Below are 16,562 nucleotides of genomic sequence, written 5' to 3' on the forward strand. Positions count from 1 at the left end.
TGTTCAAAGGTCGACTGTGTATTAGATCATGCCATTCCCCTCTTCAAACAGAAGCTTTCATGGCCTCCCTTCGCCACTGCCCCCTTTGGTGTTACACAGTGCAGACCTGCCGTGTGTTTCCCCACAGATGCGTTCACCGTTTGCGGGCTCTTGCCACACTGGTCTTTGAGTTGTGAGCACAGTGGGCTACTTGGGTGTTTAAGCAGCTCTCCCCCTGAGCTGGGGCGCTTCTCCCCATCCTTGGCAAGCCAATTCCTTCTCATTTTCTAGGTCTCACCTTCCTTGGAGAAAGACTCCCTGACTCCTTTAAGAGAAAGCATGTTGCTCCCAGGGGGCCCCTGGGAGCTCGGTCAGTTCAGCGTCTGACTCTTGATTTTGCTCAGGTCATCATCTTGCAGTTCGTGAGATCAAGCCCCACACTGGGCTCTGCTGACAGCACTGAGCCTGCTTGGGATTCTCTCTCGCCCTCTCTCTCCGCCCCTCCCCACTCATTCTCTCTCTCTCAAAATAAATAAATAAATAAACATTAAAAAAAAAAAAAAAAGAAAAGAAAGCAGCTTGCTCCCATAGAACTAACCTCAATTTGTTGTTGTTTTTTTTAAAAAAATGTTTTTAGGCTTATTTGTTTTGAGAGAGAGAGAGCATGTGTGCACAAGCAGGGGAGGGGCAGAGAGAAAGGGAGAGAGAGAATCCCAAGCGGGCTCCACACTGTCAACACAGAGCCCGACTCAGAGCGGCCTCAGTCTCACGAACAGTGAGATCATGACCTGAGCCGAAATCAAGAGTCGGAAGCTTAACTGACTGAGCCACCCAGGCGCCCCAGAACTAACCTTAATTTGCAATGAAATCCTTCTTTGCTTCCCTGTTTCCCATCCTCTGTCCCCTCAATCAGCCCTGGGAGGGCTGGGGCCACGTTTATTTTGTTCCCCATCTCATCCCTAGTGCCTGCCTAGTATGGTACCTGGCTCTTAGCAAGGCCCCTGTAAATATTCATCAAATAAATACGCAGATGTGACTATTAGGAAGTAGGACTCATATTTTGGCAAACTTTGCTGGAATACTTCTCAATTTCTTATGGTTATAACTTAATTCTCACTTGTGGGGCTGGTGGGTGCGGAGTAGGACCGGTGGTGACCTTCCAATGACCCTCTTCTGCAACCAACGTCTCAATGTAACTTGAGGTTCGAGGGGGAAAAACTTTTGCCTCGTGGAACCTAATTTTAAGTGTAACTGGCCATGTAAACGGTAAAGTACAGGTCACAATCTACTCGGTGACTGTAAAAATTGTAAAGCTGCCATCAAGAAGCAGCACAACAAAAGGACCACAAGTGGCATCTTTGAGAATAGTCTCTGTTTACCGCGTTAGGTGACGCCCGTCTGGTTGAGATGCCCCAGCTTGTGTCTTTGGTTGGGGGGCAATGGCGGTTTGCAGAACAAGGGAGGAGATCTCTAGGACGGAGAAAGCAGCTTTCCCGTGTCATGGATGAGGAAACTGAGGCTCACACAGCCTACCTGATCCCCAAAGTCACAGGGAGGGAGAAGGGCTGGAACCTGGGCTTTTCTGACTCCCGAGGGGAGATGCAGTCCTCTGCATTCACAGAGGACTGGCTTCTCGAAAGGGCTGAGCTTGGGAGTTGGATGGAAATGGCTTCAGAGAAAATGAACTCTGTACTTGCTGCCCTGCTCGGTTAGTGCTTGGCTGGGCAGGTGACTTTAGAAGCGAAAGTGTGGCTGCAATGCTGAGGCTTCATTCTGGGGTCTGATTAGAACGAGAAGGGAAGGCCCCCTCTGGGGTGAGGACAGCCAGGTCCAGCCTGAAGGAGCTGGCTGGGCTCCCAGGCCACCTGGGCGGTTTTAACAGAGATACTTTAAAACAAGTCAACGATTTCCTTTCCATGCTGGAGACTTTGCTTTTGTCCAGGCCCTTTCACCCACAAAGGCTCAGTGACTTCCTGGGGGACTGGCTGGCTGAGGCGGGGAGGGGGAAGGAGCCTCAGGCCGGGACACGGTGTTCTTGCCTCAGTCACTGTGAGATGCCAGGCAAGTCATTTCTTCTTCCCAAGTGTCGGAGGTCCTTCGTTCACTAGAGGCAGAGGCTTAGTGGTTCTAATGGGGGGGGGGGGGCACAAGGAAATCTCCAGGCACTTGTTAAAATTCTGACCCATCTGAAGGGGTGCTGAGGGCAGTGGGCTGCGTGAGGGAGGTGAACGCCCCAGTGTGGACAGATGGTTCCCATGCACCATGGCAGAAGGTGACGGGCCCCAAACGCCTGCCCTGTCAAATACGCAAGGAAGTATCACCCCTTCAAACATACTATTTCTTAAAAAAAGAAAGACAGAAAAAAAAAGGCAAAAAAGCCCAAACACTCCTCAACCATCTTTGGACAAAGATTTTCACATTCTCTCACTAAGGCTGCAGATGGCCCAGGAAGTTTCTAGCAACAGAGTGGTCTCAATGACTGAATGAAGCGTGGCTCAGATGGGCGCCCCAAGAAGAGCCAGGGGTTAGCTGGCCTGATGCTGATCCTCAGGATAAGAGAGGCCCACGAGAGGGGACAACTGTCACTTCTTGGCAGCCCTGTATTGACCCCCTCCGTCCCTTCCAGTGCTGGGGAATCCTCCTCTGTGTAAGTCTCAGGGCAACGGTGTCACAGAGATGCTAGTCGTCTGCTTTCCCTGGGGTGTGGTCTCCCGGCGACAGGGACCCAACCTCGGCCAGTGAGAGGCTCCCCACTGACTCCAGAGCAAGAGGCTGAGAGAAGCCAGGGACAGCTGTGTCCAAAGCATCACGTGCACTCTTCCCATGGCCTGAGCCCGCGGTCCTGGCTCCTCAGGTCTCTGGACTCCTCTCCTGCCCTCAGCCTGGTTCTCCAGACTTCCTGGCAATGCTGAGAGCTGCCATATATCCTTCGAACCCATTCTGACTCTGCCAAAAAGAGAATCAGTCCTTCCCGCTTGCTCCTAAGGTCTTAGCCCAGTATACACTCCACATGGCAATGACTTCTTCACCTGTGGATTTATGTGTGTATCCTATGTTCTTCAGCTGGAAAATATCAAGAAAATCGGTGTGCTATGTAATTCATACAAGCTTCTCATCCAGCCTGAGAAGGGGGTTGGGGATGGTGGCTCGCAGCAGTAAAGCTGATCTTCCAGATTCTTGGTTTGTCCTGGGGGAGTTTCTAGCCTCAGTTGTTGGCAAATCTCCCTGAAAAGTGAGACGGGCCAGGTCGGGGCGCCTGGGTGGCTCAGCCGGTTAAGCAGCTGATTTCGGCTCAGGTCATGATCTCGCAGTTTGTGAGTCTGAGCCCGGCATCGGGCTCTGTGCTGAAAGGGTGGAGCCTGCCTGTGATTCCGTCTCCCTCGCTCTGTGCCCCTCCCCCGCTTGCTCTCCCTCTCAAAAATAAATAAAAATAAACTTAAAAAAAAAAGGGCTGGGTTGAATAGAATAGGAAATTCAGCATACTACTGGCACTTGGCAACCAGTACAGACTATAACACGACAGATCTCACCTGGAGCTCTCAGGTTTGGATCTGTACAGGTGAGCTTGATGGGGCTGGTCGTAGACATTCCCCCCCCCCCCCCCCGAAAGTACCCTCCAGATCTATTTATTAATAAACATTCAAAAATCGATCACATATTTCTAGTTATTCACTCAAATGCTTTGTAAAGCACTCAGACCATAGCATAAAAAGAAAAGATCCAAAGAGTCCCAGGAAAATCACTTGATTTCCCGATTGGAGAAATTTACCACGGTATACACATTATGTGGTTACAAATCAGATTATTTCCCCTTCTCACCCACACCCTGCTCCTTACCAGCTGAAAGGACACTTCCTGTTCATTCCAAGGCCATCAGAATTTGGTATCTCATCTAAAATCTTGTGAAACTTTGCCCGGTTTAAATTTGGTGGCTATAGCCTCCATGGAAATTTCCCCTCAAATAGATAGCTGACAGAGAGCCAGGCCTTCAGAAGACTCATGCAGGGAAGAACGTGTTTGTTCTAAAAAAGTAAACCTTCCTACTCGGAAAAGACTTTTTTTTTTTTTTTCCTGCCAGGAAAGTTGAGAACAGACTGTAGGACTTCATCTAGCTCATGGGTTGAAAGGCAAAGTCCTGGAAAGGAGGGAGAAGGCGACATTGTAGGATTCTGATGGGTCAGTCCTAAAGCAAAATCATTGGAAGTGAGAGCTGCTTTCACAGAGCTCTTGATAATGAAAATATCACCATAGTGCTCAAAATGGAACAGTAGTTAATGGAAGTGGCATTTTGGGGGCATACAGATGACTCAGAAGGCCAACAATGGGATGTTAAGCAACGTCCTCCCGGACCCCACAGCTCAGTGTTCTCACTGAGGGCGATGTGCCCAGTCAATTGGTTTTTTCATCTACACAAGGGATTCCACCTGTAGGAAACCTGCTAAATCACATCCCTTAGCTCTCAAGCGGGAACACCGTGGTCTACTCAAACATTCCAAACCTCGCATGTTGGGCTATAAAACTTTTTAACCAGACCTATGACAATGAGCGATGAACCAGTCTCCTTCACTTCTCAGGCGAGGGTCTGAATTAGCAGTGAAATGGCCAAAAGGCGGCGAGGGGAAGGCAAAAGCCAGCTCCGAACACCTGGTCCGCTGGAAAAACTCGCCCTAGAGGGTGAGAGACGCCAGTGCCATTCCAAGTCACCCTTTCTGGTTCCTGTTATTAAAATTAGTGCCTGGACAATTTCTCAGAGTGAACAGAGGAGTCCAGCTCTGCACCTGGCCGCCCTTGCCCACACTGAACATGGTATGCCCAAGCCCTGGTGCAGCTCTAATAACCCTCCCCCATTCCCAGAGTCACCTTCGTTCCGCACTAGCTGGTGCTCTTGGCTCTTGTTCACCACACACAGGAGCAGGACTGAGGTTTCGTTGCAGTCCCCGGAGACTTTTTTTTTTTTCAGGGTCTTACACGAATGGGCTTTGGGCTGATTCATATCCTAACACTGAGACACGTGGTGCTCCTATTGTTGTTGCAAAATAAGTTAACAGCCTTTTCTTTGCAGGTACACAACCTCTATGACTTTATCACATTTGTAAATTTGTCACGGCAACACCGACCCCTCCAAGAGTCCCTTGAGAGGAGGTGAGTTCCAGGGAAGTAGATGCAAAGAGGTAGCGTCACTGCCTCGCTCGGTGGCAAAACCCGTTCGCAGGCTGCTGTCTCGACCCTTTCTATCTGCCCGGGATCTGACAGTGAGTGTCAAGAATGCACCTCCCCTCCCGACCCCTGAAAACCCGTAAAAGGCAGCACAATCCCAAGGCCACACTTCCCCTCCAGCCTCCCCCACACCCCCACATCCACGCCTCCCGCTGCCGCACCCTCCTGTGTCTCTGAAGCTTGCATCCCCCGCACTTTAGGCAGGACAAGGGGGCAGAGAGTGACAGAAGGTTGTAGGGCTTAGAAATTTGGATGTGACTTCTTTAAAGTTATTCAAACCACTTGTTTTTAAGACGCCTAGTGTTTATCCATGGAGGAATATGATTGGGGAGGCAGATGAGGTTTCAGGGAAAGGTCTGAGAAAGATAAAAATAGTCTTGGCTTTCAGCGTGGAAATCCAAGCCCTGTCAAGGGTACTTCCAGACTATTTTTCCTTGAGCTGGTCATAGCAGAGAGCCTTCACATAATGATGGCACAGTAAAGAACAATGCTATCACAAGAGCAGGCCGCAGCAGTTCTCCGTGGGGGCCTGGGAGCCAAGGCAGGCATGGTCTTGGGTCTACCGCAAAGCCAACATCTTGGCTCAGAGACTGTCTTTACCCTCAAATTCTAGCACCAAGCCACCCAGATTCCCTCACCCTCCCAAGAGGGCTGCTCTAAGGCTGGCTGACTCACCGTCATCTCTTCTGGGTTCCCATTGGCTATCTCCACCACCCTCAGGGCACCATCCACCTTGACCTTGGCACGGGTCATGAACTGGATGACAGATGAACTGTCCTGTGGAGGAAACAACACAACTCAGTGACACATTTTTCAGTGACAACGGCTGGGCCTCAAAGTAGCAGGAAGAACTGAATTCCAAGATTCCATGTGGGCCGGACGAAAATTTTATCCCTGAACTAGGTACCTCCCCGTTCCAGGCACCCACGTAAACAGAGGTTTCCAGTCTGTCTCTCGAGAATTCTTTCCTGCTATGGCGGATGCTGAAAAGCTGAAGTTTTGCCAGTCATCGATACACGCAAGCTTGTGTGCTATGGTTTCCAAGTGGTAAGAGCCAGATATTTGGATATTGATATTGACATACTCACAAAGAGGAGAAAATAAATAAAACTGCTTAACTGTGTACAACAAATCCAGGCCTGGCATTCCATGGAAGGCATCTGATTTCTATTTCTCAAGCATCTTCCTGCTCTGACCACAACCCTCAAACCCTTCACATGAGTTACTTTTAACTCTTTCTTTACCCTTCAATGAGGCTGTCTGGGGGTCAAAACCATTTAACATGGAGAGAGGAGGCTGGATGGGGTGATGAGAGAGGGACACATCTAGCTTATAAATCAGGCCATGGCTTGAGGAGTAAGGAGACTGGGGTGGGCGTGGGCACATCCAAGACTCAGGAAGAGCCCACCAGCAGTGGCCTTGGTGTGGGCTCAGATCCACAGAATGAGAAAATGGCCACCAGGCAGGGATGGGGTTGGGATCTGGAAAGAGGGCAAAACTGCGGCTCAGGGAAGGGTCAGCAGCTTGAGCCAGTGGTACAGACAGTGCTGCCTTGACTGTGGGTGGAGGACCAGCCTGGCTTCTGGTGAGGAAGCAGGACAGGCGGGCAACTGGAACATTCGGCAGCCCACCTGTGGGGGTGGCTGGGGCTCTGCCAGCGAGGTGACTTGCAGTAGACCCACCCACACTTCCTCAGTCTGCCTGCCACACAAGGAGGTATGTATCAGATGCCAGCTTTGACCCACTTCTGGTAAAACCTACCCCCCCCCCCCCGAAAGTGAAAGCAGAGGACCCTCTCAGAGAAAACAGTTCCCTCTGCTCATCTCTGCCCAAGAAACCACAAAGACCCTCCCGGGAGGGCACACGGGGAGGCCACTTTGCCTGCTTCACCTGGGAGGTATGTGCTAATTATTGTCCCTTTTTTTTAAACGGCGGTGAAACCGATTTTCAATGCTTCCGGGAAGCTTGTCACTCAGATGAACCGCTCCCGTCAGCTCTCCTCCAGCAGTAAATAATTCTGTGTGCGAATAATCTTTTACCTATTTAACAGTTTTGCAAATGTGTGGTTTATTCGCAACCTTGACTAATCCTCACCGTGGATCCTCATCATCACAAGGATAATAACAATGATGGTGGTAATTGTCAGAGTTAAAGGCGGGGCAGATGAACAGCCCGCCCCAGGACAGGCCTCCCTGTGGTTGGAGAAGGGCACTTTCAGAGCAATCTGAATCCTCTGATAATTTAAAAAGTCAGACCCTGCATTTCAAATGAAAACTAGCTAAGATCAAAACAATAAAACCTCAAATTCCCTTGTCTGGGGCTGGACCTTGAGGTCAAAGGAAAATAAACACAACTGGAGGCCCAGGCCAACCTCAAGGCTGGAGTGGCTCCATACCCTTAGGGAGGCCAGAGGGCTCTGGGGCGTCTCGTCTGCTGCTCACTCCCCAAGGGAGGTCATGGCTGGCTTCAGGGGACTGACATTCTGCATTTCAAGCTCTAGGAGCAGCTGGGGACCCATCTGGTTCCAGGGCAGCCTCATCTTAGGCTCTCCTCTGCACCTGAAATTTCTGGCTTCTGCAGAAAGGGCACTTTCAGGGAGACCGATCGTCCAGCACCTACACACGACACCCCACGGCTGTCTCTCAGGGCGCAGACTGGACGGGATGGTCCTTGGGAACGGCGGTCAGTGGGACATGATCCTTGGCAAAGGGCTACCCCTGGCCACTGACAGGGACAGTCACGCAGAAGGCCAGGCCACTGAGCCGTGTACACAAGAAAGGCCTGAGGCCTTGCAATTCAATTAAGGACAAATGACGGAGTGCAAGCGGCAAACATCTGGGTTGAGGGCGCAGGAGGAATCAGGATGGCCTCCCCCCTGCCGTCCGGGCCCGGATCAGGGCTTCGTCCACAGTGACGAGTGTGGCGTGGCGAATAAAACTGTCACCGGGGCCATTTGTCAGGAAGATGAACGGGACAGGTAAGTATACGGAAGCCTGATCTTTCAGCCTGACCCAGGAGGCCCACGTGGGGAAGGCACTTCCTGCGATGCGGGGCTTCCAGACACGCTTCCGGAATCACAGGATGGCCACTGGGACTCTAGCTTTCGCCTGGTCCTCTCCCAACGCTGTCCCTTTTCTTTTCTTTTTTTTGTAATTTGTTGATTTTTGAGAGAGTGAGTGGGGGAGGGGCAGAGATGGAGGGGGAGAGGGAGGGAGGGAGGGAGGAAGGGGAGGGAGAGAGAGAGAGAGAGAAAATGAATGAATCCCAAGCAGGCTGCCCATTGACAAAGGCAGAGTCTGAGGCGGGGCTTGAACTCACAAACCATGAGATCAGGACCTGAGCCAAAACCAAGAGTCAGATGCTTAACCGACTGAGCCACCCGGGTGCTGCCCCCCACCCCCCAACGCTGTCCTTTTTTCAGGGAGAGGAGCAACAGGGAAACACTGCCAGGAGAGCCCAACTGGCCCCAAACTGGTTTCTCTGCAAAGGAAACCAAGGAAAAGAGAATTGTGCGCAGCTCTCCCTGGGCGTGTGGGGGCCGCGCCAGTCACAGATGGAAAAGTGGGCGAAACATCTTGAATCTCTCGTGCCTGTGACTTCTCAGGTCAGCATGCTACTGCCATGCTTAATTTAAAACTAACATTGGGATGACTTTTCTAAAGATATTCATTCAGGTTTATACCGACTAACACACACAGTTTTTCCAGAGGAAAATAAATAGAATCTCTGCAGCTAACATGCATATTTTATTTTATCTTCCCAAGCGATTCTTTTTAAAGCAGCTGGTTGGCTGTGGCCTTTCATACTCAGCGGCTCTTATGTTAAAATAAATCACAGGGAATTTGTATGATATTTTTAGAGAACCGCTAATTCACGGACTGAGGTATTTTTAAATGAGCCACTTTTGATAAACTCATAATAGCAAAGTGACCTGAAGATCAAAAGTTGGACTTCCCTGAAATAAAGTGTCATCTAAACAAAGGACTGGCAAACTACCACCCGTGGGTCAAATCTGGCCCTTTGCCTGTTCTTGTAAATAAAGTTTTATTGGAACACAGCCATGCCCATTCATCTGCGTATTGTCTATGGCTGCTTTCACAAGACAATGGCCTAGTTGAGCTGTGACAAAAGACTGTGTGGTCTGAAAAGCCAGAAATATTTACAACTGGCCCGTCACAGAAAAGGTGTGCTGACCCCTGATCTAGCATGGGGTCCGCAGAGCAGTGGCAGAGGTATCGCATGGGAGCTTGTCAGAACGACAGAATCTCAGACTCAGCCCCCAGGAATCTGCATTTTAACAAGGTCTCCAGGGGATTCTGATGCAAGCTGAAGTCGGGAGAAACTTAAATGTGCAAAACAAAACACCCGGGGAGCTTATTAAACTGAAGGGTGCTGGTTCAGGAAGTCTGGGACGGAGCCCAAGATTCTGCATGTCTTTTCATTTTTCTTTTTAAATTCCACATTTCTAACAAGATCCCAAGTGCTGCTGATACAGTTGGTCCTCAGACCGCGTGTAGAATAGCAAGGGTCTAGTGTCCCCCACCCCTACCCCAGCATCTTCCTGCAGCGAATTACCAATGGCACTTGCCAGAAACGTTTTAAAAGGGGCAGGCAGTGTTTCATGAGAAAACCTACTCCAAGGCTTTTCTTTTTAAAATCTCTTTTTTTTCATTGCTAAATAAAACTGTTTTATTTTATTTTTTTAAATATAATTTATTGTCAAGTTAGCTAGCATACAGCGTATTCATACTGGGTATCACTATACCTAATAATAATACCAATGTTTAAAAGAATTTTTTTTAATGTTTTACTTAAAAAAATTTTATTTTACATTTATTTATTTTTGAGAGACAGGGAGAGACAGAGCATGAGCAGGGGAGGGGCAGAGAGAGAGGGAGACACAGAATCCGAAACGGGCTCCAGGCTCTGAGCTGTCGGCACAGAGCCCGACGCGGGGCTCGAACTCACGGACCGCGAGATCATGACCTGAGCCAAAGTTGGACACTTAACCCACTGAGCCACCCAGGCGCCCCTATAATACCAATGCTTTTAAATGAACCGAAGGGCATTACCTTCTTCAATATTTCTGTGTTCAGCAGCATGTAAATGTCTATAGTACGACTTTCTTCTTTAGCAAGCGCGCTAAGGTTACAGTGCATTGTTAGGCAAGAGATTCCTGGTTTTTCACAGTCCTGAGAAGAGAAATCAGAGAACTTTCTTTCAAACGGTATTAAGAACAAAGACAAATGCGCAGCAGTTTCTGGAGCAGAGGGCTCCATGAGCTTCTATTCCGGTGACTAAAACAATCCTAGGCAGAGAATTCCAAAGGAAGATCGTGATCATTCCTTCTTGCCACCAGAGGGCAATGGAGGGATTTCCTGCCCCTGCGGGCACCAGAACACGGCTTCAGGTCAAGCAAATGGGAAAAAGCCACTCACTGGTTTACACTATCCGAAAACTGGATTTCACAGGGACAGATGACTGTTTTCAAAAAGACACACATCTACGTATTCCAAAGGAATTTTTCTTCTGAGTTTTGAGCACAGGATGTAATTCCTGCATTACGTGATTTCTGCCTGTGCAGTTAGCAAACACACTTTCGTGCTCCTTTTCCAGGTAGAGCAAATTAGAGGGCTCAGAAGTCATATCATGACTCAAGAAAACACAGGAGGAAAGAAAAGCACGTTTGACCAAGAAAACACGCGAATCACCAACAGACACCTAAATTCCAAATGTAAGTTACAAAAGAGGAATTCTTCTCTTTCGTATGGTAGAATCCAAAACGCACACACCTACCGGCATGATGTTTCGTGGCTGGGGTAAAACTGCCAGCCGCACACAGAGTTGTGTCTGTCAAACAACGAGATATCACTATACCTAATAATGCTAAGGGCTTTTAAAAATAGTTGTATCATCAGCACTAGGTAAGTTAAAAACAAAACAAAAAACAAACCAAAAGAACCCATAGTGCAAGTGGCAAACAGTCCTCTTTTTTTTTTTTTTTTTTTTTTTTTTTTTTTTAGGAAAAACGAGAAAAAGAAAAGTGAGATGTGCCCATCCTGAAATAATAAGCTAAAGAGATATAACCAAATATATGGGGAAAGGAGGCTTGGGGAAAGCATGTAACTGTATCTTCAATACCTTTACTTTAAAAAAAAATGGAGGTATAACTTACATAGAGTAGATGGAATAAATCTGAAGGGTCCCCCTTGATATATTTTTCATGTTTATACCCAGATCAAGGTGTAGAATAATTCTGGTACTGAAGCAGGTTCCCTCACGCCCTCTCCTGTTGACATTCCTTCAAATGCAACCACTATCCTGAACTTCATTACTATTGCTAGCCTTGGTTTTTCTGAACTTCCTGTAAGTGAAATATTATACTATGTGTGCTTTGGCTCCAGCTTCTTTCAGGCATTATTATGTCTGTGAAATGCGTTCCTGTTGTAGCGTGGGGTAGTATTTTTCATTGCTCTGTAATATTCCCGCATGTGGGGCTACACCACAATTGTTTACCCATTCTCCTGTTGATGGGGATCCGGACTGTTCCCAGCTTTTAGCTCTAAGAAGATTGCTGTCAACCTTCTTATCCATGTCATTTAGGGCACATAAAGACACATTTCTCTTGGGGGTACGCCTCAGAGTGGAACTGCTGGGTCACGGGATACGGAGATGTTTAGTTTTAGTGGAGACTGCCCAGGAGTTTTCCCAAGTGGTTGTAGAACCATCAGTCTTGATTAGACTCATACTCGTTGGAGAAATGTTTTACTTTGTGCTTGGTGGGCTGCAAAGGTTTTCCCTTTGCCAGGCAATGGAATTTGGAATGTAAATTTAACACTTTGATTGAAACCTCAGGCTGAAAAATAGGACTTGACCACAGTCCTTGTGACTTTAGACGTCAATTGATTAAAACCAGATTTGGAAAATAATAAACGCCAAATAGAAAACTAGTCTCTCTATCTCCTACTCGCCTTCCTCGTGAGGACCACCCATGTTAACCCAACCAGTGAGCAAATTCTTACCAAGACTTTTCTTCCAGACTTTGTGAAAAAGGCAAATATCGTATGGAAGATATTTTCTTGCTCTTGAGGGATGATGCAGGGGGTTGGGTTTTTTTGGAAAGAACAGTTTCCCTTCTCTTGGCCCACCTGAAAGGGAAAAGAAACCTGTCACAGTGGTCCATCCCAAGAATGAATTATGAACCTGGAATCCCTTACCGCAAAGTCATCCCTTCCCCCTTGACCATCCTCTAGCGGACAATATTGCTGCAAAGCTGAAGGGTGAAGGTACTACCATCAACCAGGCCAGATAATCCGAAGTCCCTAAATAACTGAGATGAGATGGCACGCAACATGCGAATGAAATGTCACTAGGAGACGGTAAGACCTAAGGAACAAAATAAACCTTATACTTCATGGTTTCCAAAGCACATTTATAAGCATCCCGGTAGCTACTCCTGGAGATGAGCTTTCACGCTCCTTGTCTGGAGGAGGAAAATGAGACTCAAGTTAAGTCCTTGCCAGCAATCACAGAGTCTAGAACCCAGGTTTTGAACCCAGGTCTTCTAAGACCAAGCATTCATGCATGGTCCACTGCCAGAGGTTTTCAAACTGTGTTCCACAGAATACCTAGGGTGCTATCAACCCCCCTTAGTCATCTCCCTAGAGAGGAGAAGAGGCATCCAGCAGGACTTCTCTGGGCCCCTTTCTCTGCTCCAACTAGAGAATGACCTATAACGTCATTTAAAATCAGAGTTCTGCGGGGCTCCTGGGCGGTTCAGTCGGTTGAGCGTCCGACTTTGGCTCAGGTCATGATCTCACAGTTCGTGAGTTCGAGCCCCACGTCGGGCTCTGTGCTGACAGCTCGGAGCCTGGAGCCTGCTTCAGATTCCGTGTCTCCCTCTCCCTCTCCCTCTGCCCGTCCCCTGCTTGTGCCCCGTCTCTCTCTCTCTCAAAACTCAACATTAAAAAAATTTCAAAAACAAAACAAAAAACCGAAACAACAGTGTAAGCCTTCCATGGTGGTTTCTTTAAGAATAACACTATTTTTCATGCCTAAATTGAGGATATGGTGAAAAAAACAAAGACTTCTTTACATACATCATTACATAACCCTGCTTATCGCTGAAGACCGGACATAACTTAAGGTCAAGTTGTAAAATTTGTAATTAGTAATTCATAATTTAGGACTGCGTTTATAATCCCTTTTCTAACCAGAATCATCTGTTTAAATCAAACTCTCTCATTTTTAAAGCTCTTAAGGAAAATATAGTGTGTCTGAATTTATTCAAGAATGTTTCAGGGGTGTCTGGGTGGCTCAGTCGTTTGAGCATCTGACTCTTGGTTTCAGCTCAGGTCACGATCTCATGGTTTGTGGGTTTAAGCCCCACATCCAGCTCTTTGCTGACAGTGCTGAGGCTGCTGGAGATTCTCTCTCTCTCCATCTCTGCCCCTCCCCCCCAAATAAACATTAAAAAAGAAAAAAGAATGTTTCAACTTCCCATTCACAGTAGGGAGCAAAACTTAAAATTTTTACAGCAAGAAACTTCTAACTTAAGCCAACAGTGCTAATCTTTTAATAACAAACTATAGAATAAGATCCCCAAATTTGCTGCATTAATCTCGATTTTATCTTTGGTCTAAACACATATGCCAGGATTTACTATAATATATCTGAAAACAAATAAGATGTTCTAGTTCCTCCAATTAATTATTACAAAAGAGTGTGCTGCCTTTACAAATCTCGCCTAGTTTAGGACTTCTTATTCTTTAAGAATATCTCATAATTTGGTACTGTCTCAATTACTTTGTTTGAACCACAGAATCTGGGAAGATACATCAGCCTGATTCAGTCTCAATCAGCCCTGGTTTTGGCTGCTTTTCGAGGTCACCAGAGGGAATTAATGGGGAGAAAGCAATGAGATTTAACACAGATTTGGGAATTATTCTTCGGAGCGAGTATGGCAAACTGTGACAACTATTTGAAAGTCCCTTTTAGAAAGCAAAACACACGTCCCTGATGTAGTAAGGATCACGAATAATCACGAGACAAATGAGAAAAACCGTTGCAATGTTATGGAAATGGGCATTCACGGTTTGCAAAAAAATTTCAATAAGAAGCTTGGATTGAAAATGTACTGCATTTCCCGGGGCACCCGGCTGGCTCAGTCAGTAGAGCATGCAGCTCTTGATCTCGGGATCGCCAGTTTGAGCCCCATGTTGGGTGTAGAGATTACTTAAAATTAAGGTCTTTAAGGGACGCCTGGGTGGCTTAGTTGGTTAAGCATTAGACTCAGTTTGGGCTCAGGTCATGATCTCATGGTTCGTGAGTTTGAGCCCTGCATGGGGATTCTCTCTTCCTCTTTCTCTGCCCCGCCTGTGCTCATACGCACACGTGTGTGCTCTCTCTCTCGCTCTCTCTCTCTCTCAGAAATAAACATTTAAAAAATTTTTAAAAAGTGGCTTTGTCATGATATATGCTGATGTCAAAGGATGTACGTGTGCATAAAACCATTTTGTGAGATGTGCGAATGGGAAGAATAATGTAAGTTGACATATTATTCTTAACGTAATTTTAAGAATGCAACTGCATAGTTAGGTTAAATATTGTGAGTCGAAGTTATTTAATTCGCGTTTCTAACTTCTTTTATTGAGGTAAAGTTTATATTCACTAACATGCACAGATCTTCAGAGTGTAGTTTGATGAATTCTGACAAATGAAGTCACCCACATCACCACCTACCCAGTGAAGGTACAATCTGTCTCTCATTCCAGAAAGTTCCCTCCTGCCTCTTTCCAGTCCAGTCCCATCCCCCACCTCCAAGGCAACCCCATTTCTGATTCCTATTAAGCTGGCCCAAAGAAGTGTTGAATGCACCTCATTAGGGAAGCGGGGTATTGTGTTATCTGGGGGTTGCCCTCTATTTAGGCACGGAGGGCACACGGTGGGTGGATGGAAAGCATTTCGTTCACTGAGCCTTTGAGAATTTGCACGTGTTGTGCTCATGTTCTTAATTCCACTCGTTTCTCATTCTGAAGCATCCTCCACTTAACCTGTTGGTCTTCTGGACGGACACTTGCCGAAAGGTCACTGTGAAAACTGGTCCTGCTGCAGCCCCGGGGCACCTGCATGCCTCTGCTGAGAGGGCGGGGCCTGGTCACACAAACACTTTGGTCTGGGTTTAGAGACACAGAATCTCTGAGTCTTGTGCGATGCATTTGTCCCCGATCGAAATCAGGCGTGGAGGCAGAGTTCCTCCTGGCTCTGAGAATTGGTGCTTTGGGTCTCTAGGCTGGGAGAGGAAGGGCGGGAACAGAGCCCCAGACCAGCCAAGTTGGCTACCCTTGGGTGCAAGGAGCCCGGCACTGTGAATACCCCCAAACAGGAGGAAGCCGGGAGGCAGGGCGAGGGGGTAGGCACCAGCCGAAGCCTCGGCGCTCAGCCTTGGGCGGCCTGCGAACAGGGTGCCGACAGCGATGTGATGTGACCCCGTGTGACGTCTGATCTGGCCCAGGGGAATGTGGAGAAGGGAAGTGGAGACTGAGTCTGTGGTGAATGAAAATCTCAGCCAGTTGTGCTCCCGACTGTGGTTACACGGGAATCGCTTCAATTGGGGGAAAATGACATTTTTTGGGGAGGTTCAGGGTGGTCCTCGTTCAAAGGGAGACCGAAGGTCGCTTGGTGCTCTGATGGGTCTGATTCCGATCGACCTAATCCTGTTGCCGATGTGTAGATGTTCCCTCAGCTAGAACTGAGCAACCCAGTCCCTGTCCGGGTCGTGGAAGGGCAGGATTTTTCTATGTTGGGTAGGTTTGTATGCAACAGCCACGACACTACCTAACACGTGTGCAGGCTCTGAGTGCTTTACACACATTGGCGCGTGCAGTCCTTGCCCTGGGAGGTGAGTGCTATTACCATCGCCATTTTACAGATGTAGAAACTGAGAGGCAAGGGGAGGCCGGAGGTCCGCTTGAGGTCTCTCAGCTGGCAGGCCATCCAGCGCCAGAGCCCGTACTTATAACCATGTCCCTGCCTCTCAGGTACAGAGGAGGCTGGGGCTGGGGTGGCAGTCATGCACAGGCACAGGTGGGGAGAAAACCAGACCTTCCCGTTCCTCCCTTGATCAAGAAGAAGAAAGCACTAGCTCAAAGTCTGGGAGGCCCAGAACCCTTCATCCTGACCCATTTCTGCCACTGGGGCCAAAGACTGACTCCTGGCCAGAGTGTGGGAGATAAAAGCGCCTGTTGGCTGAGAGGCCAGGCTTCTCCATGCTGTCTCGGCCTGGAAGGGGAACAGAGCATCCTGGAATGTGGTTTCTGGGAGGCAGCTTGGAGATCACGCCGTCCCTTGGCCTCAGCTGACAGATA

The 16,562-nt window shown here is 48.0% G+C and overlaps 1 protein-coding gene across 1 annotated transcript in view; it reads right to left on the bottom strand.

The window, feature by feature from the left end:
• The window catches only part of ITGA9 (integrin subunit alpha 9), a 342,670-nt gene that overhangs the window by 26,654 nt on the left and 299,454 nt on the right, over positions 1 to 16,562 (bottom strand). Inside the window, 3 exon segments of the mRNA XM_042903314.1 lie at positions 5,872 to 5,973; positions 10,269 to 10,388; positions 12,219 to 12,344. Coding sequence (XP_042759248.1) covers positions 5,872 to 5,973; positions 10,269 to 10,388; positions 12,219 to 12,344 — 348 coding nt within the window.

The sequence above is a fragment of the Panthera leo genome, chromosome C2 (genome assembly GCF_018350215.1).
Source record: "Panthera leo isolate Ple1 chromosome C2, P.leo_Ple1_pat1.1, whole genome shotgun sequence".
Taxonomy (NCBI): Eukaryota; Metazoa; Chordata; class Mammalia; order Carnivora; family Felidae; genus Panthera; species Panthera leo.